Consider the following 24,184-nt stretch of genomic DNA (forward strand, 5'->3'; position numbering starts at 1 on the left):
CAGCAATTTTAGAATAATTTCCCAAAATGAAACCTTCATCATTACCCTTTCCATTAGGTAATACAATTTTCTCAAGCTGAAAATAGCATGTTAGAGAGCGTGAGCACGGAGAGCATACAAAGTCGATGGTCGCTCGGCCAGCAGAGGGCGCGTTTACACCGTCTCCTCTGTGAACCGGAATGATATGGTTTCACCTTGGGTGCATGCCGATGTGGAAAGGCACACATTTTATTTTAGCTAGAAATTTCGCATTCAAATGAAAGATAAATGTCACTGTAGTATTGCACCGTGTCTGACTCTTTTTCAAACAAAGAGGAAACATGAAACAAGACGTCAGGATACTTTTATTGGGGGAACGTAAGTCACTCGCACTGGCAACCGACCATAAGCTAAAAGACTAGCAAACATTAGCTGTTGTAGCTAACTTAACGTTACTAACTTGCAGCTGAATTTGCCTCGGTTGCTCCTGGTGGCATGGTGCTGGTAACTGTTTTTAAAGGAAAATGTATTCGTCTACACTAACTTCGTCCTTTCAGATAATATGGTTTGTTTTCTACGAAGTGAACACTTTTCCAAATGTTAATTTCCGCAATGCTAACTTGGCACAGAGTAACTTTGCGGACAAGTTGTGGACGTTAGTAGGTTAGCTAGCTCCCATCGAGAAGTCAGTAAATGTGGTTTTTCATCCGCTAAGTGATCAGCTGTCGTCCACGGACAGCCACGTTACACATTACACAGATGTATTTTTAATTATCAGTTATATTAAAAGTTCTCAGTTAATTAAAGAGCCATTTATTAGCTAGCTTCATTGTTAACGCTGCTGTCAGGCAGTTGCCATTAGAACTACCGTTAACGCTATTTTTTTAACGTTAGGAGAGTTCGCTAACCTAATAGCATTAACGTTATCTATCTCAAGTTAAATTATGACTTTCATGTCACCGTGCTTTGTTGAAAGTGACATTTTCCATCATCTTAACCTAGCTGTATATAGAGGTTAACGGCTCAGTATAATGTCAGGCATCCTGTGCATAACCTAGTTATATCAGTGACATTTAGGCTAATTCAGGGGTTTAAAACTCCGCTGTCGATGATAACATAAGGAATCATCAGCTAACTTGCTGGTACATTTTACAGTTCTAACTTCTGCACAAAACCCAAATTGGGTCTTTGAGGTTTTCTCTAGCACATCCTCTCATCCTCCTCATGTTGCCCTCTCACACAGCCAAAGTGGGGAAGACGTCTCTCATCATGTCTTTGGTTGGTGAGGAGTTTCCAGAAGAGGTGAGTGTTAGTACAGCTAGTCAGCACTAATGTGTTTTTGCTTAAAAGTCCTTTTCGCTGAAGAAAGCTGGGGGAGATCAAGTAGCTGACCCACTGCCTGTTATAGCCTGTGTTGACCACTGTTGGCTAATTATTGCCACAGTTGCTCTACAGTAGTCATTACTCAGCAGACTGTGACTTTGTTGTTCAGGAAGGAAAACAATTTGATTAACGCTGTGCTGCTCTTTGTGTGCAGGCTAATAAAATGGCCATTTTCCTTCACAGCTTACCTTGTAATATGTACAGCCTAACTATTCCTACTCCTATTGCAGTCATATTCTATTCATTTTCATGTGGGTTTAATGACTAATACATTTTGCACTAGTGTTGACATGTTGCCTCCAAAAGTGAAAATTGCTCCAGCACTTCATCTTATGGCTTACTTTACAAAAAACCATAATCGTGTCCACGTCCATCCAAAAAATAGAAATGTGCGCCTTACGTTACAGGAAGCTGTAGCGTGATTAAGTTATGGTTGGGAGTTCATCTGTGATCTACAATCTCTGACAGGTTCCCCCCAGAGCTGAAGAGATCACCATCCCTGCTGACGTGACTCCAGAGAAGGTGCCCACACACATCGTGGACTATTCAGGTAACATGACCTGAAGGCTAACACGTAGCACACCTATTTTTCAGTCCATAATTTAATGTGTGCATGTGCCCACTTTGTTGGAGCCGCAGGTGATGCATGTGGGTCTGAATGGCATGAGCTTCAGATTTGTTTATGTTTGTTTTTAACCCTAACAGAAAAAGAGCAAAAGGATGAAGTCCTCAGAGATGAGATCATCAAGGCAAGTACACCACACAGGGCTAATGAACGAACTGAACAATTGCATTGCAGGTGCACTGAAGAGTTGATTTGGGCAGGAACAATCTTGAGCAATGCTGTGCCACCTCTGACTGAAAATAGCAACTTTGGTTTGTCGCAATTTTGGTAAAACCAGTCATATTTCTAGGAGGCCCAGCTTTTACGCCATTCAGGCCAGCACTGTAAATATCCTAAGCCTTATCTTTTTCATACTTGTTTCTCTGTCTCTATGTGTTTTTCTACACAAACTCTTTTGCACTTTGTAGCATGCACTTGGATGTTTTTACATCTGATTAGTCAGTCTTTGTCATCTTTCCATGCTTCTTTCCTTTTGTCATGTTTCGATTTTTTTATGTCGAATCCTGAAATTAAATATCATCGAGGATTTTGTTGGAAGCCATACCAGCTTGATTCTGTTTTTGGTGTAAACACCCTTGCCTGTTTTTTCTCCAACCCACACAGGCTAACGTGGTGTGTGTAGTCTATGATGTCACCAACGAGGAAACAATAGACAAGGTAGTAACCTCCTATTTGGTTTACATTGTCTCATACTCATACATTCCACATGCTGTATATCACATTTACGTAATGCATTTAAAATACAGAACAAATTACACCATACGCTGCCTCTTGTTTTTCAGATCAGAACTAAATGGATACCTTTAGTTAATGGAGATGCGGAGAAAGGAAACAAGTATGTATGAGCTGTTTGCCCTCCTTCCTACTATTTGCACATAATGTTGGCAAACTTGATAATGTGGAAATTTGAGCCTGTTCTTCCATTTCACTAAGTCAACATGCATAAGACAAAAGAGCATCAGAAAATTCCCGGCATGTGGGAAGTGTTAGTGCAAGCAATTCACACTATTTGCAACTGATTTGCATTATATCTCGCATTTTATGATTGTGATGTAACTTTTATACACAAACATATCATGATAATGTTGTATTGAGAGGTACCCTGTCTCCATACATTGTGATAGAGTTCCCATCATCCTCGTGGGAAACAAGTCTGATTTGCGCTGCGGGAGCTCGATGGAAACCATTCTTCCGATCATGAACCAGTTCTCTGAGATTGAGACATGTGTTGAGGTGAGGCTGATCTCTCTCTCTCTCTCAGACGAACTGCTAATCACTGCAGTCTGTGCACTCCTGCTAACCCAACTGTTGAGATACACACACCCTTTTTGGCTTTTACACAAATATTTACACATGTATACTTTATCGGGTTTTTATACTGCTTACATAATTGTATCTGAAATATTATCTCTGCTGTTTGTCTTTCAAGTGTTCTGCAAAGAACCTCAAAAACATTTCAGAGCTCTTCTACTATGCACAGAAGGCAGTTCTTCACCCCACTGCACCTCTTTATGACCCTGAGGATAAACAGGTCAGTCGGTTTTGGAAATGGGATGCCAACTGTGCAGTCAACCTGTGCCTCTCCACTTATTACACATGTGCATACAAATGATTGGTTGAATAATGCTTCAATTTTTGTCCTTCCAATATTTTTCCCCAGCTAAAACCATTGTGTGTCCGAGCCCTTACCAGAATATTCTACATTTCCGACCAGGACAACGACCGTATCCTCAGCGACGCTGAACTCAACTGCTTTCAGGTGCCAGTTAAAATCGCTTAATATCTTCTCAGTTACTGTTTGAAACAAAGTATTTTGTATATAAAAAAAAAAATCTATCCACCTTCATCTGCAGAAATCTTGTTTTGGGAATCCTCTGGCACCTCAAGCTTTAGAGGATGTGAAGACAGTGGTTTGGAAGAACACCAGCGATGGGGTTCAGGACAATGGCCTGACCCTAAATGGTATAGTTCAGTCATGAATGAAAATATGCAACTTTAAACTGTGTTGCTGCAAGGCCACACTCTACAAGAATTCTTTCTTTTATTTTCAGGTTTCTTATTCCTTAATACATTATTTATCCAGAGGGGCCGACATGAGACCACGTGGACTATCCTCAGGAAATTTGGTTATGATGACAACCTTGAGCTGACTGATGATTACCTTTACCCTGAGTATGTCTTGTTGCTATATCTTCAAACATTATTGTGGAGTAGAGATCCCTGTCCCTGTATTCTACGTAGTCATCCATCTCAGTGTTGCCGTATTTCTCCTGTGTTTCCATTTGACAGTGTTATGTTTGCGCACACTAGTCAGGAATGCTCAGGTATCTGAACATCTAGTCGTTGTTTTTCTGTTGTCAGGCTACGAGTTCCCGTCGGCTGCACCACAGAGCTCAGTCATTTAGGTCACCAGTTCCTCCAGCAGCTGTTTGACAAGTACGATGAAGTGAGTAAGAATACTAGCTGCCTTTGGTCACAGTGTCTTTCTGGACAGTAAGTTTCCAGCAGTGGCTCTCGGTTTTCTACATGGCATTTTAAATATTGTTTTCCTTGTTTTGAAGTGAACTGTTTTCCCTCTTAGGACAAAGACTCTGCACTGTCACCGACAGAGCTTAGGAACCTGTTCTGCGTCTGTCCTTACATGCCATGGGGTGCAGAGGTCTACATGACTGTTCCAACCACCGAGGAGGGCTACATATCTAAACAAGGCTACCTTTGTCAGTGGACGTAAGTATTGTCATTGTGAATGACTTTATGTATTAAGCATGCACTTGGTTTACACTTTTGTGCACAGTATGGTTGGCAGTGTACGCCCTGCACTGTTCAAAGGTCACGTGTGTCATTCCCTTCACATGCAGGCTTTCCGCATATCTTGACATCCACCGTTGCCTGGAGCACCTAGGATACCTAGGCTACCCTATCCTCACTGAGCAGGAATCACAGACCACCGCAATCACAGGTGTGTGTGCGCATGTGTGTGACAGACTGATTGTAGGCAGTCCCAGCAAACTGCATGGAAATTAGCCATCTTCCTTTGGAACATGGGAGAGCACTTTACTATACATCCTGTTTGAAAACTTAATTCCGAGTCTCATACTTAAGCACTGCTCTGTAGGAGGATTACTAGACTTAATCCTGTCCACTGTAGCCTAACAGATTTACATACATGTACATTTGTCCTTGAGATTTGAAGCCATAGAATTTGAGTTGGGAGTCTGTGAATTGCATGTGTGTTGACACGTTTCTGCTTGAAATATAATGCGCTCTCCACACCTGATATGCATGTTGTTCTTGTGAACGTTAACGAAGATGACAATGGTTATTGCTTTAATGGAGTGGGTGTATATGGTACCCAGATGTATTGCATGTGGCAGTCAGAGGACGGTTTGTCAGCAAAGCGTGGGAAGATTGAAGGGTGTGAAGTAATATGTTTGCTACTAATCACACACATACTGTCTCAGAGGTGAACAGCTTAAGTTGACTCTAAGAGAGCAACAAAAATCAATACGGATCTTTTAACAAGAGGTCTACGGCTTAGCATTTGTCACTGTGCTTTATGCCGCTGAACCTTTTGATTAAGTCGTACTGATGCTAATTGTTATTGTACATTTGTTTTTCTTTTTATTGGGATGTGATTTTATTTTCTCCTCAAATTTCATGCCTGCATGTCTTCTCACTGTTAGTGTTGCGTTCTCTGACTTTAAACCTGTGATGTCATGCTGCCTAACACAAACTGGGTTGCACTTTACACAGGTGTAGTGTTTACCTGCATTATGTTCTCAGTTCAGTACCACTTTGTCCCTAACTGCCACTAGAGGTCACTTTACCTAAGGTTGAAGTCAAGCCTGAACGTACCAATGGGTGGCCAAGACAAACTAAATGGCGATGAAACAGGAGAGAATGCACTCATGTGTTACCATGTAGAAGAGCTGAGACAACAGCTGCTGTGGCAGGTTGATATTTCTCAGCTTTGACCTTTGTAATGACGATGTTGGTCAAATGATTAGACCACACATGATGTCTGTTGTACTGGAAGTCAAAAAGAATAAAAAATTTTACCACTTAGTGACGTAGGGCAGGGGCTCAGCTGTGTTCTCGTGGCTAAGCTAGTCAAATTCAAACTGATAGATTGGTAGGCCTGTGTGTGCTTCTTTACATTTTATACTGTGTAATATTTTGTCTTTCTGCTTGATTATACATGCAGTAACACGGGAGAAAGAAGTGGACCTGGAGAAGTGCCAGACACAGCGGTCAGTGTTTCTGTGCAAGGTGATCGGACCGCGGGGGACGGGCAAGACAGCCTTTCTTCAGGCCTTTGCAGGCCGCAACGTTGTGGTATGACGCCATCTGCTAGTCTGGATCTTAAAATATTGAATGTTGTGTTATTAAAGTGTGATGAATTTGTCTACATCATCAGCATTGATAACGCTAAGTAGTCACTGTTTCCTGCCCCCCCACCACCACCAGAATAAAGCAAATTCCAGCAGTGCCTTTTCGCCCTATGCCATAAACACTGTCCAAGTCAGCAACCAGGAGAAATACCTTATTGTAAGTAGTTCCCATCCTGATCAAAATGCAGACCCTTAACCTCTGATCCTGACTAAAGCCTCAGCACCACACTCTTCTCCTCCCTGCCTGCAGCTCAATGAGGTGGATGTGGAGGTGGAGTTCCTGAAGGCATCAGACGCCTCCTGTGATGTTGCTTGTCTCATGTATGACACCAGTGACCCACATTCCTTCGACTACTGTGCAAGTATATACAAGGTCAGTCACAGCAAAGGTTACAGGAGCATTTAAAGGGTAATACCAGTGTTCTTAGTTTGTGCCATTCACATAGGTGACCCTTCCACTTGACATTGTTTATGCTGGCGTTTGCCAGATCCCACACAAACTCTGGAGAGGTTCGTTTGTGGTGGGAACATGATCCGATCCAACAACCTGGCGTACTCCGCATGTTTGACCAAAACAACTCCCGTAGCCCGATGCGCTTTGCATATTTGGTCAGTGGACCCAAGTCAGGACCTGCTCACCCCCCAGACACATGTGACCATTGAGTGAACTGAATGTTCTCACATGGTTTGTAGTGCTGCGCTCCAAGTTCATCAGCTCGTCAACTGATTCAGACCAGCGCAAATAAACTAGAGGTGTGAAAACGCCCATGATCATCGTGGCACGTTATTGTGATTATTTGTGGAATAAAAGGCTGCATGTAAACACTTACTCTTTTTGCCTGCTTACTGTCACACACTTGACACCCACAGGAACAAATGTGTGTCTCCACCAATGAATAAACTAAATAAACAAACATGTCACGTGACAGACTTTGACAGATAACAGGGTGGAGTCTCTTTTCTCTCAACTTAAGTGTTAATTTTTGATCCCATTTCTTACTTAGCAACACTACATGGAGAGCAACATCCCATGTGTGCTGGTTGCTTCAAAGGTGGACCTTCCTGAGGTCAAGCAGTTCCACGGGATGACTCCAGCAGAGTTCTGTTATAAACACCGACTGCCTCCACCGCTGCCGTTCTCCAGCCTGCTCCTCAACTCCACCAGCAAGGACATCTCCACCAGGCTTGCCTGGGCAGCAATGTACCCGTACGTTCTAGTTACACAAACTGCTGCTCTCAAGTCAAATCAGATATCATTGTAAAGCTGGAAAGTATAAAGATCATTCACGGAAATGTTCAAGACATTCTGTGTTTAGGTTGAGATGTTAGAGAAGCTCGACGTTTGTTTTTCTTATGGCATGAGCTGTATGTTGCTTTGTGTGACTGATCCTTAATGATTGTTTTTCCTCCATTCTCCAGACACCTGAATGGTTCAGACATGAGCAACACATCATTCTGGCTGAGAGTGGCGTTGGGCTCGGCTGTGGTTGCAGTTCTGGGTTTTGCCATCTACAGAGCTGTTGCCAGACTGAAATGATTAACAACCAGCTGAGCTTTTTTTTTTTTTTCCCCCCACCATGCTTCTATCCATCCATAAAGACCAAACCTCCAAGACCAGAACCACTGCAAGTCTGCAACTTTTTACTTTTCACCCCAAAGGCTCCCAGGAAAGTCTTCCTGTCTGACTTTTCTCAGTGACTGACTTCTTCACTTTATCCTCCCTTCTGAGTCAGCTGATCGCAATTGGAAGCTAGTGATCATGTTATTCCCCAGGCTGCGGTGCCCAGCTTTTTCTGCCTTATACTGTCCAACCAGGCTAAGTAGGAGTTAGCCTGTGATTGCTCGGTGCATTGATATATGAAAAACTGTTCATGTCCAAACAGGTGCTTTATCAAAGGGGAGGATGTGCAGGAAGACAGTTGCGTGTAGTCTGTTGCTTTCACATCAATCATCTGTTAAGTGTTAATGGTGAGATTGGAGAGCTTTTATGCACGAGGTGTTTCCTGAGCATTATATAGAAAAAATGCCAAATTGACTAGACTGAAGAACCAAAGGGCACCATATGAAGTATTTTTAACAAGAATAGCCTTATTGGCTGCTGCTGAATCTCTTGCTGGAACTCCTCAATGAACATTTTCATTTTGACCATGCCACCACAGATACAAGACGTTAGTAATGGATTTGCCAAATAACTCCAGCAGCAGTGAGTAGTCTTAGCATGTTATTTGCCCCTTAGGCATATTATTTCGCCTAAGAATTAAACATTTTAATGTTTTTAGCAGTACAGCCTCACTGATCAGCTGCAGCATGAAGAAAACTGGCGGTTTGTTTATGCATCGGCAAAAATTCAGAAAATATTTTCTCCTATTAAAGACGCCTGAGCAAACCTTAAAAATGGTAAAATATGAGAGAAAAATCTGGTCAAATCTGTCTCTGCTTCCACTCAGTTTCACTCTGTTCATATCAGAATTGAATTGAATTTAGATTGAAGCTAAAATAGATGGGTAATTGTGCTTTTTTTCTATTTGCGTACGCCTGACACTGTGCATACACTTTGACCTTGTCACAGACCTAATCTGCCATTGTAATGTTTTTCAACACGAGTCAGTCACGTTAATGTCTGTTTTGCCGCTTAATTTAGCCGGGGACCTGCTGTTTTTTGCAGAATACACTTGTGTGACTTTTAAAATATGGCTGTTTTCTTACTTGAAAGTGAACTGATTTAGATGCTTAATAAAAAGAACAGACCAGACTCGATGGAGACCTCGATGCCCAAAAGACGTTATGGTTGTTGGGATGAAAGATGTTGTGAATGCTTTATATTATTATTATTGTTGCTGAAGAGTAATGGGTTCCAAAGGTAGCGTGTTGTCAATATTCATGTTGGATTACTCTGAGATCAAGGAACACCAATTACTGACTACCTTTCTGCACATAGTCTCTCAAAATGTGAAAACAGCACGGCTCGGCAAGTCTGGATGCTCTGCTTTGACCATTCAGCCTGAAGCTGTTCCCAGAGGTTAGTTTGACCATCTTACACCTGTCTTTAACAGATCATAATGAACAACAGTGTAGAGGGTAATTTGTGTGAAATCTTGACTTTCATCAGCGTCACTCCAGCTGTCTCGGTCCCAACTGCAGTGAAGAGGAGTCGCCTGTTCCTGCAAGACACCACAAGATGGCAGTGTTGCACGACAGGTGAGAGGCAGGACCAGTAAGCGCTGGGCGTGTCTGCACAGCCGCCCCCTTACTGCTCGGTGGCTACACTTGAGGAAAAGTGGATGTTGGGAATTTGAGTAGTTATATGCGCTAGACTGAAGCAAAAAACAAAACAAATGTAACAAAAACCTTAACGGTCTGCATTCACGGGAGTTTTTACTTGAACACAGATATTTACACCAATAGAAAACTAAGTTCACCCCCCCCCCAAAAAAAAAAAAAATAAAAAAAAAAATAATGTCTTGGCCTTGCTTGCCACTGTCCAGTTCTCATAAGGGCCTGCACTTTTGTTTCCGTTTAGAGTCTCTGCTTTATTCTGTGCATCACTAAAGTGTCCTCCCTTGTTTGCCCTCTTGACTGGGAGGCGAAGCAGTTGTCAGGCAATTCAGAGTGCACTGCTCGCTTTTACCTGATGATATTTAACACTCGTTGCTTTTCATGTGACTCATTTAGTGTCCATTCCATAGTCCAACGTATAACATTAGAGCCTGCAGTCTACACATGTCACTATTTTTGTGTTTCATGTATCCTACATGCATGTTGCTGCATCAGAATGTCTTCCTCCTCATTGGAGCCTCCATGTGTGGGCTTTGTCTGCAACATCTTGGTGCACAATAGATGTAATTTCATGCAGCGGGCTAAAGAGGCTAACGGGTGTGAAAATATGTGTTGTGTATATATAGACACATCTATTAGAACAGAGAAGACGGGGTTATTGCTCTGTGTAATAGATCACATTATGCCTATTCGCCTTTGATGAACGATGAAATTCCTCCGGCCACTTCACCAAACATTTTACGCACGCGTAAAATGCGCGCAATAAGTTGACAAGCACATTTCGTAGAAGATGACAAAGGTTTATTGAAGTGCAGTAGAAACAGTCTCTTTAAAAGTGAATGAATGCAGTGAGATGTTTGTATAGTGAGTCGTCTGAACATGAGGAAATGTACAGAATGGGGCTCGAACGACAACTATAGAGCCTTTAGGAAAATCTTGCTGACGTCCACTGCCGCTGCTCTGTACATTGTAAAGGCTCGACAATGCCCACCGTTGACACATTTGTATTTTCGGTATGACCCCGTGCAGTTAACAATAACTATTCAATAGTTGAACTGTATATACATTTTTTCTTCTTTTCAGCAAGACCCTAGACTAGCCTATTTGTATCCAAGGATCAGACAGAAATGAACAGAATTATTAACGGCAAATAAAAATGCTCACAAGTATTTCTACAGCATCTATAGGCAATAGTGCAATGGGGAGAAAACTACTGGTAAAAACAGCATAAGTTTGCATGAGACCTTACAAAAATAATACATATACGAAAACATTTCCTTAAGTATTTACAGTGACTTTGTCTCTCTGATATTGTCCTTTCACTTCTTTCTGGCTGTTTTGGTTGCCTTCTTTGCTGGTTTTGGCTTGGGCTTGGTTGCCTTCTTTGCTGGTTTTGGCTTGGGCTTCGCTGCCTTGGATTTCTTAACTGGTGCCTTTTTGGCTTTCGTGGGGGTCGCCTTTTTCGCGACCCTTTTCACTTTCTTTGCAGCTGCCTTCTTGGGCTTCTCCGGCGTTTTGGACACCTTCTTGGGCTTGACTGCCTTCTTGGGTTTGGTGGGCTTCGCCGCCTTCTTTGGTTTGGCAGATGCCGCTGCCTTGTTTGGTTTTTTGGAGTCCTCTGGTTTGGTCAGCCTGAAGGATCCGGACGCACCGATGCCTTTGATTTGGCGCAGAGTCCCGGCTGCCACCAGCCTCTTCAGGGCCAATTTAATCTGTACATCGACATTGTCGCCCACCTTGTAGTTCTTCTTCACGTACTTCTGGATGGACTGACGGGACGCTCCGCTCCGGCTGGCGTCGTTAACGATTGCTGCTTTGATCATATCCGAGTATTTCGGATGAGAAGCTGGTTTCTTGGGCTTGGATGCCTTCTTGGCTTTGGCCGGAGCTGCCGACGTCTCTGCCATGGTGACTTTTCTTTTGAGTTAGTTGACAAAAAAAGTCCTGGAGGTGTAATTTCACCCGGCTCAGCTGGTACACCGGAGCGTCAGAAACAGCGAAATAAAAGCACGGCCAGAAATAAAGCTTTCCCCGACAAAGTCCGGGTCTGCGAACAATGCCCCACTCAACTGTTGTAGTAAAAATGTTTTTCTAATTGCCCACGCAAAGTAGCGTGTCGGTACACCGGATCACATAAGTGTCTTATTCCACAGGCGCTTCAGTGAGCTTATGAAGCCTTCCTGCGGACGTGATTGAGAACACCAACTGCCAGCAGCTGATCTAGCGGACTCCATGGAACTGGCGCCGTCCCGTTTGTGTTTCTTCATCCTCCAACTCCCGACAAATATAAAAGCTACGGCGGAGAACTGATCCACAAAACATTATGGGCTGGTAGCAGAAACATTGGGCTTCACGGGGACACACTTGTTTCCCGTCGTCCGCGTCGGCGAGCAACTTTTATTCCAGGAAAACCGGCTGGAAGTAACGCGTGCTGTGAACAATTTTGCACAATTCGCGTTAAATTGACCCAAACAGACGGGACCTGGGGCAAAATCATCCAATGCATATCGAAATTGAATCTATGCTTAAGCGGATGCACGCGGTTCGGTCGGCGTAGGACTCCATTTTTGCTTTTAATACATCGATACATTTTCCCAACTAACACAGTCCGGCCATTGACTTTGAGTGACGTGGTCGAGATTATTTGGTGTTAAACCTCCTATAAATTAAATGTCACAATATCTAAGTTACAGGTGACACTTGGGACGATAATATGTGTTTATATGGGGTGGAATAGGGCGGACGGCTTCGCTGTGTTTGCTGGTTTTTGGACAGAATTGCTTATAACTGTCACTATGGCAGTCGCCACTCGAGCTCCATTGTCAGGAAAGTTGCCAACACCTCCAAAGATCAGGGATTCTGATACCGCATCATTAAATCGATCTCCATATTTCGGGTAGGGGTCCAAGTGGCTGGTGTGTAACCAGGTGTGAGTCCAGCTGCAGGGGGGACTGCAGCCGACACCAAAGTCCTTCAATATAAGGCGCAGTGATGGCTTTCTTTTGTTCAGGAACTGGCGCATCAGACCACAGTCAATAACAGGTTTGACATTTGGCTCTCCTAATTTTTATGATGGTCTGTGGTGCCCGTCCCAAGCAACAATAAGCTCCCAAATAACAAACTTTACTATATTTCTCCTCTAATATTTCTTATTTTAATACCAGGTCTAATGTCCCTCCCTGCAACGCCATTTTGATTCCTATATGAAAGTCACAGCTACTAGAATAGTCTTTTTCTCCGACTTTTGTGGCAAGCTTATCTGACTTCTTTGACACTATTTTTGGACAAAAACCACGTTTCCGTCCTCATCCACATCACACTCCATCCACTGGCTGCGGTGCGAGACAGCCAGGCAGTTTGTCAGAGAGGTGGTCCTCTACAGTGCAAACCACACTGGGATACTGACCATTTTGAAGCAATGAAGTGTCCACTGTCGTTCAAATACCCAATCACCTCAATACCTCATATGCACGCTTTGTGTATTAGAGCCGATAAATAACGTGGATAGTCAAAATGAAGTTAAATTGAGAGAGGATGCTATCAGCGCCCATGTCCCTCTGTCTCCACCTGTGTCCTCACAGTGAGTTGATGACTGACTGTTTGGTTTGTTTGTTTTTTTGGTGTGTTTTTAACAAGAGGGTGGGTGAGTTGGTGGGTGAGTGAGCAAGGAGGGATTGAATGGGTGAAAACGAGGAGGGAGGGGGATAGAGTGAATGAGTGACTTTTTTTTCACGTGGCTCAGCTGAACTAAAGAGGGGAGGGAGAGGATGAGAGGGTGAGTTACACTACACAGCACAAGTGCACGGAAGAGGGAGGGGGGGAGTAAATAGATGACAGGGTGAGTACAGCGGGGAAGGAGAGCTGGAATGACTGCGTGAATAAAAGATGTGTTTGGCGCAGTTGAATGAGTGAGGGAGGTAATTAGGCTGTGCGCTGCTTATATGAATACTGTAGAAATCCACAGTAATGGCTCTATGATAATGTGAACAACATGCCTATTGTTTGCCACTCCTATGCGTGCCATGTGTCGCGGGGGTAGCTTTCGGCATGTTTTGGTGTGTTTTGTTTTTTTTTTGTTTTATTATTTTTTTTTGTGCGAGGGCGTGCACGGGTATTGGTGCGTTGTTTTTGTCACCCGATTGTGCGGACTGATGCGTTATTGTCTTGTGCCCCGTTTAGGAAGCGGTGCTGGAAAGCAGCAGCCAAACACAGGCTTCTCCCCCGGTTAGACCACTCCCTTCATCCGCCGACAGAGGGACGTCCTCCACACTCACTGGACCTCCCGAGCCCTGCTCAACGCACCGTCTCAAAGTAATGAGCAGTATAATGAGATGTAACTTAATGAGCAGGCCATTTTATTAGGCTGCTTTGCAGCGCGTCCCTGTTGCACAGGCGACAGATAATTGGACATAATTTATAGTTATCTAATGACAGGGCTTGAATTGTGTCTGCCAGTATTATATGCTACTCTTCTGTGTTTATTTTATTTTTTTAAATAGTATTGGTGTGTTTGCAGATTGGACAGAGGAGACGTTTAGTTGATTAATCAATTAGTCGACTGACACAAAATTACTCGGGAACACTTTTGTTTATTTATTCCTCATCTAATAAGTATTTTTTTCAAGCAAAAATGACAGACATCTGACGATTCCGCTTGATTTTTGTCTTACATTAGAGTAAATTTAATATCTTTGACTTTTGCGCTGTTGCTCTGACACAAAGAAGAAATTTGGTGATGTCTCATTGGGCTGCGGGAAATTCCACTGGGCACTATTTTCTAATGTTTAGACCAAGTGATGCTCTTTACATTTTATCGTTAATATCATTATTATTAATTATTTATTATTATTCAAAAGTGGAATAAGTGCCTTAATGGAGTAGTATTGGTACAAGTGTGACATTCCTCATGCCACTTTTAGTTATATATACAGCCATTCACTTCTGTTGCCAACACACTGTTCTCAGTGCTTCCAAGTTTTATCTTTAGTCATGCCAATGTCTGAGGTGCAAATATATTCAGGTTACATAATGCTTAACCCAGTGCTGGTTTATTTGTCAGTAGAGAGTCGAGTGGGAGGCATATTACACATGAATTTACCAAAGACAGCTACACCACGGTGTCAGGAGTGTTTTAGCGTTGCGCCTCTAAATTTATCTGATGCCAGTTTGTAATTTTAGCCGCCTAAAACCCTCTCAAGTCTCGTCCTGCCTCTGACCCAAGGCATTCTGGGTAACATCAACCACCATTTCACTACTGAAGGCCTCAGTGTGCTCCATATCGAGGCTGTGGATCAGTTGTCAAAAGGTCCGAAACTATCCAGCACATGATCACATTGTGCTCTGTTAAAAGCATTCTTTCTGAGTTGCTTTGATTTGAAGACTGTATAGCCGTTTACTTTGGCTCTAAAAGTCAGATAAGGTTAAATTAGATCAGATCTTTTTTTATTCACTCAGGTAAGAAAAGACGGTCTGGAGACAGGTTTTAGATTAGATCATTTCTTCCTCTGGGTTTCTTTACACTTTCACAGTTACATCTCAGAAACTATGTTACTGATTCTTTACACATTCATGCAGTATCAGTGTAATTCTTCATACTAATTAAAATCCCAGAAGATTAGAGCCAGAATACTCTTAAACAGAATGCACTAGTCAGAAGTCTTTCAACATTGCTATGAATTAGTAACACACAGAATAAATACATACTGCACCAATCCTCAAATATGTTTGCTCATCAGTTTTGTGATTGTATGCATTTTACTCCCACTCATGCTGTACATTTTTGAGATGGCACTTTGATGAGTATGTATGCATCCAAACAACTCTCACCACTCTCCAACTACAATCACACAACAATTTGATTTCATCTTTGTTGCCGTTTCAAGGTCGTGGATTTGTTACATCTGTGTAGCCTATTGCTATGTAATATGGTGGCGTGCTGTAGACGGCTGCTGTACGGTTCAAATGTAAAAGAAATGTGTCCTTTGTTTTTAACTGCAGAAGAATTGTGAGGCATTCCAACTGTAGTCCTGCATGCAAAAATGTGTGCCTCCCAAACTGCCTAAAAACTAGATGTTTTGTTCGTTTTAGCAGCTTCTCCAACATTATTCCGCTAGAATACACTGAGAGTGTTTTAATCAACACAAACTGGCTTCTGCCATCATCTGCATGTGACAGGGTGTAACAACTGGTTCCACTCCAGCAGAATGCGTGGAGTAAAGCTCAAAACAAAAAAATCTAGAGACAAGTATACAAGCAGGTTATAGGTAGTAAATCAATCCAGGACAAGGGGCAACACATGCAGGAAACGTGTCTGTTTTTAAATATCAGTTGCATCTTCCATATTTGCACATGCAGTATAATCAGTACATACATGCATAGTTTTAAAGAGCCAGTTCTGCCCTTGAGCTGTACATTGTTTAGCTTAGCTGACCATTATGCTGCCACAGATGAAATTGATGATGTCTTGCTATTGGACCTGCGCTAAACTAACGTTGTGCCATGTTGAGACAGCACAAAGCGAGAACAAGACGTTGACACACTTGCCGTTTAATACACTTGTCCTCAGGCCAACTGTAGCGTGCTCTGTAGTGCTAGTGTTTGTGCGGGGTTATGACAGTTGTGACAACACTTGGATGTGTGAGCAGGTGTCAGTGGCCAAGTGCTGCGCTGACTGCTGCACACCAGCCAAGAGAGGCCCGTCGGTTTGGCCCACAGCAAGGCGCTCTTTGTGAATGTCTTAACTATTCCCTGCTCCCGAAAAACCCTGCCTCATCTCAGTATGTAGCGCAGGTAACTATTTCCACAATGTCAGCTGCCAAACCACCTCTCACATGACAGGCTGGGCGCAGTCCGTCAGAGCACCTGTGGGCTGTCAGTCAAACCAGCAGTGATGACTCTAACAGAAGCCATTGTCCCTAATGCTACCAGATGACACAGCAGATAGAACAGATATGAGGGGGGGTTATGCATCAATACTTCACTTATCACATTTGTATTAATGTTAAAAATAAACGCAGAGTTGTAAAGCTACCTCTCTGATGCTGTAATCTCACAATTACATATGTGACACATTGACTGCAAGCTATCACACCTGATTTGACGCTGATACGTCGCCGTTCAGGAATGCTACATTTAGCCCTAATCCTGACTTTAACCTTTGCCCCTTTAATACTTGGACATGTAGGTGGAGTTCATGAGTAACACAAGCTGCTGCACAGGCTGCAACTGAACCGGGCCGTCCGTTATGTGCTGTCATTATGTCAAAACGACTTAAAAAATACAAAACAATGATTGAAATGTTGTTATGTTTACATTTATGTTGAACGTTCGACGTTGTTCATTTATAAGAGCAGGCAGAAATATTTTGCTCCACACCTACTGTATACGAGTGACCTCCAGGTTGGAGCTGCTGTTACCAACAGAGGGCAGTAGCAGCTTAAATGCAAGTATTGAATTGTGTTATTTGCATTAGATATAATCTTAGGCTCGGTTTGAATGCAATTAGCACCGCTGCACAAAGTGAGAATATATCATTGGGTCAAATGGCTCTGTGTGCACCATATTAGATGGTAACGAAACTGGAAATAATACAATAAACATAGACAGGTAGAACAGATAGGAACAGTTCGTCAGCATCTTATGGACATGGTTTCTTTACGTGGATGTCGGCCAACAGGGCTGCCCTCAGTTCAGGATGCAACTGCAGGTTTAGACACCAGAGGTCTCTTTCCACACTTTTATCACAAGAAGCTGCTCAGAAAGTCTGTCCTCAACTGGAAGTACAAGTGACACTATAATGTCAAAAATAGGGCTTGATGTTTGGGAGGCAGACCTGCTCCCCCTCCCCTTGTGTGAGATGTGATTTAAAATCAAGGCAGAAATTCTTATACAGCCCTCATTCTTTTCCCTTTCTCCTTTTTAATTCTCTCTCCTCTTCAACCTCCACCCCCCCCCCCCAACTCTCTCCTTTCCTTGCCTCTCTTCTTCCCTTTTATGTCCCCAAGAGATGCTCTAAGTGGAGCAGTTTGGACTAAAACTGTGTCATTCAGTGACCTGATTCATTTTCCTGCCGTTTTTCATCACGCGGGTGATTCCCTCTATTGCACAATCACTGCTGCTTGACATTCAGCTGCTCGAGTGTGAAGCGCCATCTATTTTAATTCAAACAATTAGTTGAGGCTAACAGGTTCAGAAATCCCCCAGAACAACGTGTCTTCTTAATTTATAAAAGATTAGTGTTGGCGTTGATTGTAATTTACACACTAGCGCCTGTCTTTTTGAGAGCTATCATCCCTTGAACTCGCAATTTTGTGGTCAGGTCTTGCGGGTGAAGTTTCTTTCTCTCTTGTGTTTTCACTGTGTAAACTCACATTTGTTCATTTCCCGCTCCTGCTTATTGTTTTTCAGGGTGGTACAAGGCAGGATTCTTTCCCAGCATACACTGGACAGCGCTCCACCTCACCTGGATGCTCACACAGAAACATCCTGAGAAACCTCTGTGGCTGTTTGCTGCTGGTCCACCCCCACAACCAGTTTAATTAAGAGTTCATGAGGTAATTTCTGGTTATTGCTTTCTGTAGCACAACTTCTATTCTTCTGCAAGCGGAACAGATTCAGCAAGGTACACACAGGCGTAATTTATTTTCAAGTAGTGGTATGCCAATCAAGTGCATCTAACCCTAACCCAGATCAGAGATCACACACACACAGTTCCACAAATTCAAAAAGGGAACATTTCACATAATTTCATTTCACCCTCCTCGTATCCAGTCTGCCTTTTTCTATAAATCTTGCCAAAACAAAAATCTCCTCAAAAGACAACTGAACATGTCACCTTTAGTTGACCCAAACAGAGCAGGATTCTGAAAGTTTTCAACAAGCAGGCTCCTTAGGTAGCTCTACATGGGGTAATGAAACACAAAAAGAAATTCATCCTCAAAAACATCAAAACAAAAGAACACCTAAACTCTGCTCTTCAGGACTGCATTATATCTGCCTTCCTCAGTCCTCGGCGGTGAGGTACCATCTCGTCACTCAACACACAGGGACCTCTGTCTTCTGACAATATGTGCATTGAAAAGTACAGAATCTGCATTTGAAAAGAATCAATGAAAAAATAAACAGGAAACTGTACAAATCAAGCTTTAGTCAAACTAGATTTTAGCTTTGATTAAGTAGTAACAGGCTGCCAGATTGGGGTTTTGAAACGTTTACTGTGATGCAGACATGTGACAGCTAACAGTTTCATAACTCCCTGATGTTGTGATAGTGTAGCCTCGTGTACTCTTTTGTCAGTGCTGAAATCGACACTGCTAAAACAATCTAAATTAAATACACCAGAGCCTTATTTTATTGACATCTAAAAGTCTTGACTGAGCAACGGGGCTCAATTTCATTGCGCTGCTCCAACCCATCCTAAGACTGTAAAGTTGGAGGAGTTTATTGTGCACATAGACAAATCCCTACAGTTTGCATCCACATGCAGCATAACAGCTTTACAAATGAGCATACATGCTAAAACCCTGGCATAGCCTGTGTATAATTAAGACTCACTGAATTCAGAACTTAAGGCATGCATTTATGCAGCAGCTCCCTCTTACCATGAATTTCACTGACAGAAAGACGACTAGCCACACACCGGTGAATAAACACCTGCCATACGGACCTGGAGGTCATTAAGCTAGTGAAGAGTGTGGACTGGTGGTCTAATTAATGCCCCTTTCCACGTCCCTGAAAGGCCTTGTTATTCTCTCCCCCGCTCTCACGCAGAGGCTAGACCAATTTCGTCTGCTGCTCTCAGGCCTTGTTAAAGAGAGGCAGGCTGCCTGCGTTTGCCCTACCGTCTGCATCCATCCACCAGCGGTGAATAGAACATGAAGGGTTTAGTCGGTGAGAGACCATTCATTTGGGAACGCTTCAGACACCGGAGCCCATATTTCACTGGAGGCTTATCTCGTGCTGTCAGTCATCTGGATAATGCCACTTGGTGGCAGCGTAATGGAAACAGTGATACTGGCATGACTCTTGGCGGGGCTGTGTGCCCAGTTGGCATCCTGTTCATATATTTGGAAACGGCGTTTACCTGCTTCTATTCTGCTTTATTTTCTTGCTGAGTGGATTTTGAAGTTCATGGTACTTGTCTGTTTTCTTTGGGAGTCCTTTGAGGTTACCAAGGCAACAGTTGAATCCTGTTTCATTTCGGTCGTTCTTTCAGTCTGTCTCACTTATTGTAGTTTGCGAATCCTCCAGCAGTGACCTTATAATTAGATTTGTCTTATTCATGCTCACAACCACTGAGTATTGGAGACAAATTAATTCCGACCATTGATTAGCAGTTGAACAAAGAACCCCACAGAGTGACTTCAGCCCTTGCTCACACAGAGGGGAATCCTGTCGTTGCTATAGACTTGGACGGTCATTATTAAGGTTTTGTTGAAACAAGAGTGTGTCAGGTGGACATAATGGAAGGTGACAAAGGGAAAGTCTGGGAGCTCTGCCATGTTCAAGGTGGCCTCGGCCCAATCAATTGAATACAGCAGTTACCCGTGGCTTCATATAGTCAGCAGCCGCAGTCTGAGCCAATAAAGAAGACACATTGCTGTAATGAGTGGGTCCAGATATTTTTTAACATTTTTCTCACATTGAGAAGGATTTATAAGCTTTCCCGCCTGAAAGAATGTCCAAACATCTGGTGCAATTATGGTACTTAAACAGGCAGAGGCACTGTTTGTCACCAAGCCAGAGGCTGAGTTACACCGTTGGTGGTAAATCTCACAGGAAACAGCGCAGAGGACAAGAAACACCCCTGCTTCAACTACGATGTACGCCGAAGTCGTCGCCGGGTCGCAACCCCCCAGCGATGTCTTCAGCTACAATCACCTCGGGGCCATTTAAGTCTGTTTCGCATTTATTTACGAGTTGAGATTTATGTCCCCCCATCGCTTCCTCCCCCTCATCGCCATTGTCCTGAGGAGGAGGGGTCACTGCGGATTTGTGCAGACAGAAAACACCTTTTTCGAGGGGATTTCAATGAACTCGAGCGCAGCCTCTGCCTGCTGCCCACATGAGCAGTAACAAGTTCCTTTTCATCGCTCGTATGTTCTGACCCTCTCGCTGTGCTCCCTGCATGCCTGTCTCGTTATCATGCACCAGATTAACATAAAAAGAGCCTTTGTTCTGGCATTACTTGTAATGAACTGTTGTATTGAGGGTTCTGGTCTTGCGTTATTGTCATGCTGGTATTCATTTGAGCTCACTGGAGGATCAGTGAGCCATCCAAACCATTTAATTCAATTTTATGTTTGTGCATGTGTGTCAGGGGTGTGGAGTGCGCTTGATTGTGCAGCAGTGCATTCAACGTGCTAATGTGCCAGTGCTTGTAATTAGCACAGAGATGTGAAGGGCTGCAGAGCAGTCTATATTTTTCTTTTGGGTCCTATTGATATCCTGAGTAGTTTAATAATGTCTGTTATGCCATTCATCTCCTTTGTCTTTTATAACTCTAAAACTAACACAATCATCGCATGGTTGATTTCACCATATGCTTGTGCATTAGTAGCTTTTGTCTTGTTTACAGTGTGTGGGTTTGTGTGTGTGTCTGTATGTAATAGACCAGACGTGTGTGTGTGTGTGTGTGTGTGTGTGTGTGTGTGTGTGTGTGTGTGTGCGCGCGCGCGCGCGCGCGCGCGTGTGCGTGTGTGCGCGTGTGTGCGTGTGCGTGTGCGCGTGTGTGCGCGCCAGTAGTAAGCGCAAAGCCGCAGTGGAGCCCATCCCCTGCTCCCTCCCTGAGACGCCTTACTTGTAGTGAGGACAGGAGCCGCAGCCCACGGCCACTCCTTCCCCTTCTCCGATTGGAAGGCAGAGGCCACCTCCCTCCCCTGCCTCATTGGTATGCAGGCGGCGCAGTGTGTGTATGAGGAGAGGGAAGGGTGAGAGAGAGAGAGAGAGAGGGAGCAGTCAGTGCAATGGGATAGAGGAGAGCGAGGAGGAGGAGGAGGAGAGTGAATGAGAGCTGCTGGATCTGCCTTGCCTGCGTGCCTGCCCGTCGTCTGCTGAAGCTGGGTTCACTGCCGCGCCACGCTGCACTGGCACAGAGCAGAGTCACGGCCCGTTTGCACCGCCGTCCGCACTCTCAGCACCAACACGGAGCCACACAGCGCCGGTGCTTACTCCAGCAACACCACCTGCTAGGAAAACCAGGGGCAGAGCTCACCGGGCTTTCTCCATCATCAAGGGGGGGGACGCAGCAGCTACGAAGGGGCCTGCCGCTACAATTTAGGCACCAGCTGCTACCTCAACCACATCCCCCTCCACTTTATCCTATCCTTACCAACGCCACCACCACTCCTCTCTTGCTCCTCCCTATGCCCTTGTCCTCGGCGGCTCCTTTCACCTCCCTGGCCAGTATATGGATAGAAGCTCCCTGTTTCAGCTCATACAAGAGCAGGTAAGCGAGCGAGCAGGCAGCGGCAGAGGTTTCTATGGTTACGGGCTCCCGGCCACCTCGCCGTCTGTCCAGGGATTGAGACGTGGAGGCTGGGGCTGAGAGCTGATGTTAGGATTGATAGCGAGGGGCTGTTTGCACGGGCAGAATGAGAGCGTGAGACGACACGACGGATGCAAGCATCATGGAGCCATGTGGGCCCCGAGAATGCGAGGTCAGATCATGAGCCACAGCAAAAGGGGGGGGGGGGGGGGGGCATCATGTCATGGTTTATGGAAAGGTGGGAGGGAGGGGGTGTGTATGTGTGCATATAGATGGACGGCTGGACATACCGTATGAATGAATAGATGGACTGACAGCTGCATTCTCCATTTGAAGAATGAAGCAAAAAGATAATCTGATTACAGCCGCTGCATTAGCGTTTGCAGCAATCACGCTGTGTGTGCATGAATTAGTCTGTCTGTGGATGTGTGGGTTTTTTTTTCCTCTTGTGATTTCCCTCTTTTCTTTCTCTGTTTATCACATGTCCAACCTTATCATCTCAGGGTCACAAGGACCAAAGATTGCAAGATTATTCAGCTTTAAGGAGGCAATTCTTGTGAAGTCCAGGTCACGGGTTTTCTTGTAGAATAAAAGCTGTTTTTTGGCTTTAAACTTTTGTCTTTTTATGCACCCTGCTGTTGAAAACACAGTGTTAGTGGCTACATGTCATGTTTCTCTTGACATCTGGTTTCTTAGAGTCCTCTAGCCAAACTGCTGTTTTTAACCTCCAGTCTGTCTTTGAGTAAAGCTTTGGTCTACCATCTCCAAAATTAAGAAACCAAAATGGATCTGAACACAGATTCTACCCAGAAAGCGTGTGTATATTCAGCTAGTGCTTCCTGAAGATGTGATTGTGTGTGTGTGTGTGTGTATTTCCAGCTCTATTTCAAGTCTTGTGTTCAACTCTCGGTTTTTCTGATGTGCCTTGTGTTTTTGTTCATGAGCTGGTCTGTTGGGAGTTGGCCTGATTGACAGACAGATTGGGCAGCCATTCTGTCCAAGAGGGAGAAATTGATTACCTGCTGCAGGGTTTTGGGGTCATGAGTGGCCCATCAGCACCACATTGATCAACAGACTCAGGAGCCTTGGGAATAAGCGTGTGTTTGTCTGCGATCAGTTGCATTTTTTATGAATGTGTGTGTGAAATGTTTTTATAACAAGTGGAGGAAGCCCATGTGGGTTGAGTGAGAAGATGCTCTGTGGACACACTGGTGAGTCATTTACTGTATAAGCACTTCAGTGATGACAACTTCTCAGTGATACCTCAACAAAACATATTCCTTCACAGACACATTTTAATGTGGTATCAAAGAGGCTGACTCATCTGTGTCAACATCCATTGTCGATGTAGCAGGTCCTTGGGCTGGAGATGAAGCCAATATTTCCTCACTGTAAATGGCTGGTTGCCTTATCGATTGCGGGGTTTACTCTGCTTGTGCCAGTATGTTCATATAGACAGTCTACAAGGCCACAATTGAGCAGACTGTGGTCCTATTAAGCTCAAGTCTAGACCAAATCGCTCACACCGGCTGACGACAGGCTTTTTCCACCTTTGGGACTCCATACGCTGGCCTTTGATTTGGAAAAGGTCTCTCTAATTAAACTAGAATGAAGTGAAATCTGCCAGTGGCTTTTGGACTGTGAACAGGCAAGCTTGTTTTTAACAAAACCTGCTGCCTGCCTAAATATTAGGTACCTCCTTATCCAGGAGAATGTTTTGCAGAGCATGCCTTTTTCTCTCTCTCTCTTTTTCTTCAGCTCTGTCATCTAGATTTACATTGGCACATTCACACAGGAGGCTTCCCACAATGACCCACTGGTCACTGGTCATTCCCACTGGTGTCCCACCAGTCTCTAAGCAAATGCACAAGAGCACACGGAGGTCAAGTGCTTTGCTTAAGGGCATTTTAGGTCTAGTCATTTGCAAAAGTAACTAGATTACTCAGTCACAGTCACTGCTTCGTTTTTTAATGGTCTAGACTGTTAAACCTGCAGCCTTACACCTTTTTCTAAACATTTAGATTAAAGCTACCGTCACTATCCCAA

At 43.9% G+C, this 24,184-nt stretch overlaps 3 protein-coding genes across 4 annotated transcripts in view; 2 read left to right on the forward strand and 1 right to left on the reverse strand.

Annotated features, from left to right (window-relative positions):
• The first annotated feature begins 180 nt into the window (after positions 1-180).
• On the forward strand, positions 181-9,130 carry rhot2 (ras homolog family member T2). Its single transcript, XM_041962049.1, has 19 exons — positions 181-357; positions 1,223-1,281; positions 1,831-1,912; positions 2,068-2,111; positions 2,591-2,644; positions 2,770-2,822; positions 3,112-3,220; positions 3,417-3,518; positions 3,648-3,746; positions 3,841-3,949; positions 4,039-4,159; positions 4,349-4,433; positions 4,569-4,714; positions 4,846-4,946; positions 6,192-6,322; positions 6,455-6,535; positions 6,629-6,751; positions 7,383-7,585; positions 7,798-9,130. The coding sequence occupies exons 1-19, from the start codon at positions 321-323 to the stop codon at positions 7,913-7,915; spliced, it is 1,857 nt and encodes a 618-aa protein (XP_041817983.1). The 5' UTR covers positions 181-320; the 3' UTR covers positions 7,916-9,130.
• A 1,309-nt stretch (positions 9,131-10,439) lies between these two features.
• Positions 10,440-11,806, reverse strand: LOC121624428 (histone H1.0-B). The gene has a single exon (XM_041962052.1). It carries the CDS (start codon positions 11,559-11,561, stop codon positions 10,974-10,976), a length of 588 nt encoding a protein of 195 aa, XP_041817986.1. The 5' UTR covers positions 11,562-11,806; the 3' UTR covers positions 10,440-10,973.
• A 10,254-nt stretch (positions 11,807-22,060) lies between these two features.
• rhbdl1 (rhomboid, veinlet-like 1 (Drosophila)) overlaps positions 22,061-24,184 on the forward strand; it is a 36,768-nt gene continuing 34,644 nt past the window's right edge. For both annotated transcript variants that reach the window (XM_041962050.1, XM_041962051.1), the window contains exons 1-2: positions 22,061-22,099; positions 23,490-23,492. In XM_041962050.1, the coding sequence (XP_041817984.1) occupies positions 22,061-22,099; positions 23,490-23,492 (42 nt within the window). The remainder of the gene's footprint in view (positions 22,100-23,489; positions 23,493-24,184) is intronic.

The sequence above is a fragment of the Chelmon rostratus genome, chromosome 21 (assembly GCF_017976325.1).
Source record: "Chelmon rostratus isolate fCheRos1 chromosome 21, fCheRos1.pri, whole genome shotgun sequence".
NCBI classification, from domain to species: Eukaryota; Metazoa; Chordata; class Actinopteri; order Chaetodontiformes; family Chaetodontidae; genus Chelmon; species Chelmon rostratus.

What these genes read in the sequence shown, in the direction of transcription:
- LOC121624428 (XM_041962052.1), bottom strand. Translation starts at nt 11,561, where the DNA reads ATGGCAGAGACGTCGGCAGCTCCGGCCAAAGCCAAGAAGGCATCCAAG.
- rhot2 (XM_041962049.1), top strand. Translation starts at nt 321, where the DNA reads ATGAAACAAGACGTCAGGATACTTTTATTGGGGGAAC. An exon ending in TCAGAGATGAGATCATCAAG is followed by an intron (nt 2,112 to 2,590) that starts GCAAGTACACCA and finishes CAACCCACACAG; the next exon opens with GCTAACGTGGTGTGTGTAGT. An exon ending in GATGATTACCTTTACCCTGA is followed by an intron (nt 4,160 to 4,348) that starts GTATGTCTTGTT and finishes TTCTGTTGTCAG; the next exon opens with GCTACGAGTTCCCGTCGGCT.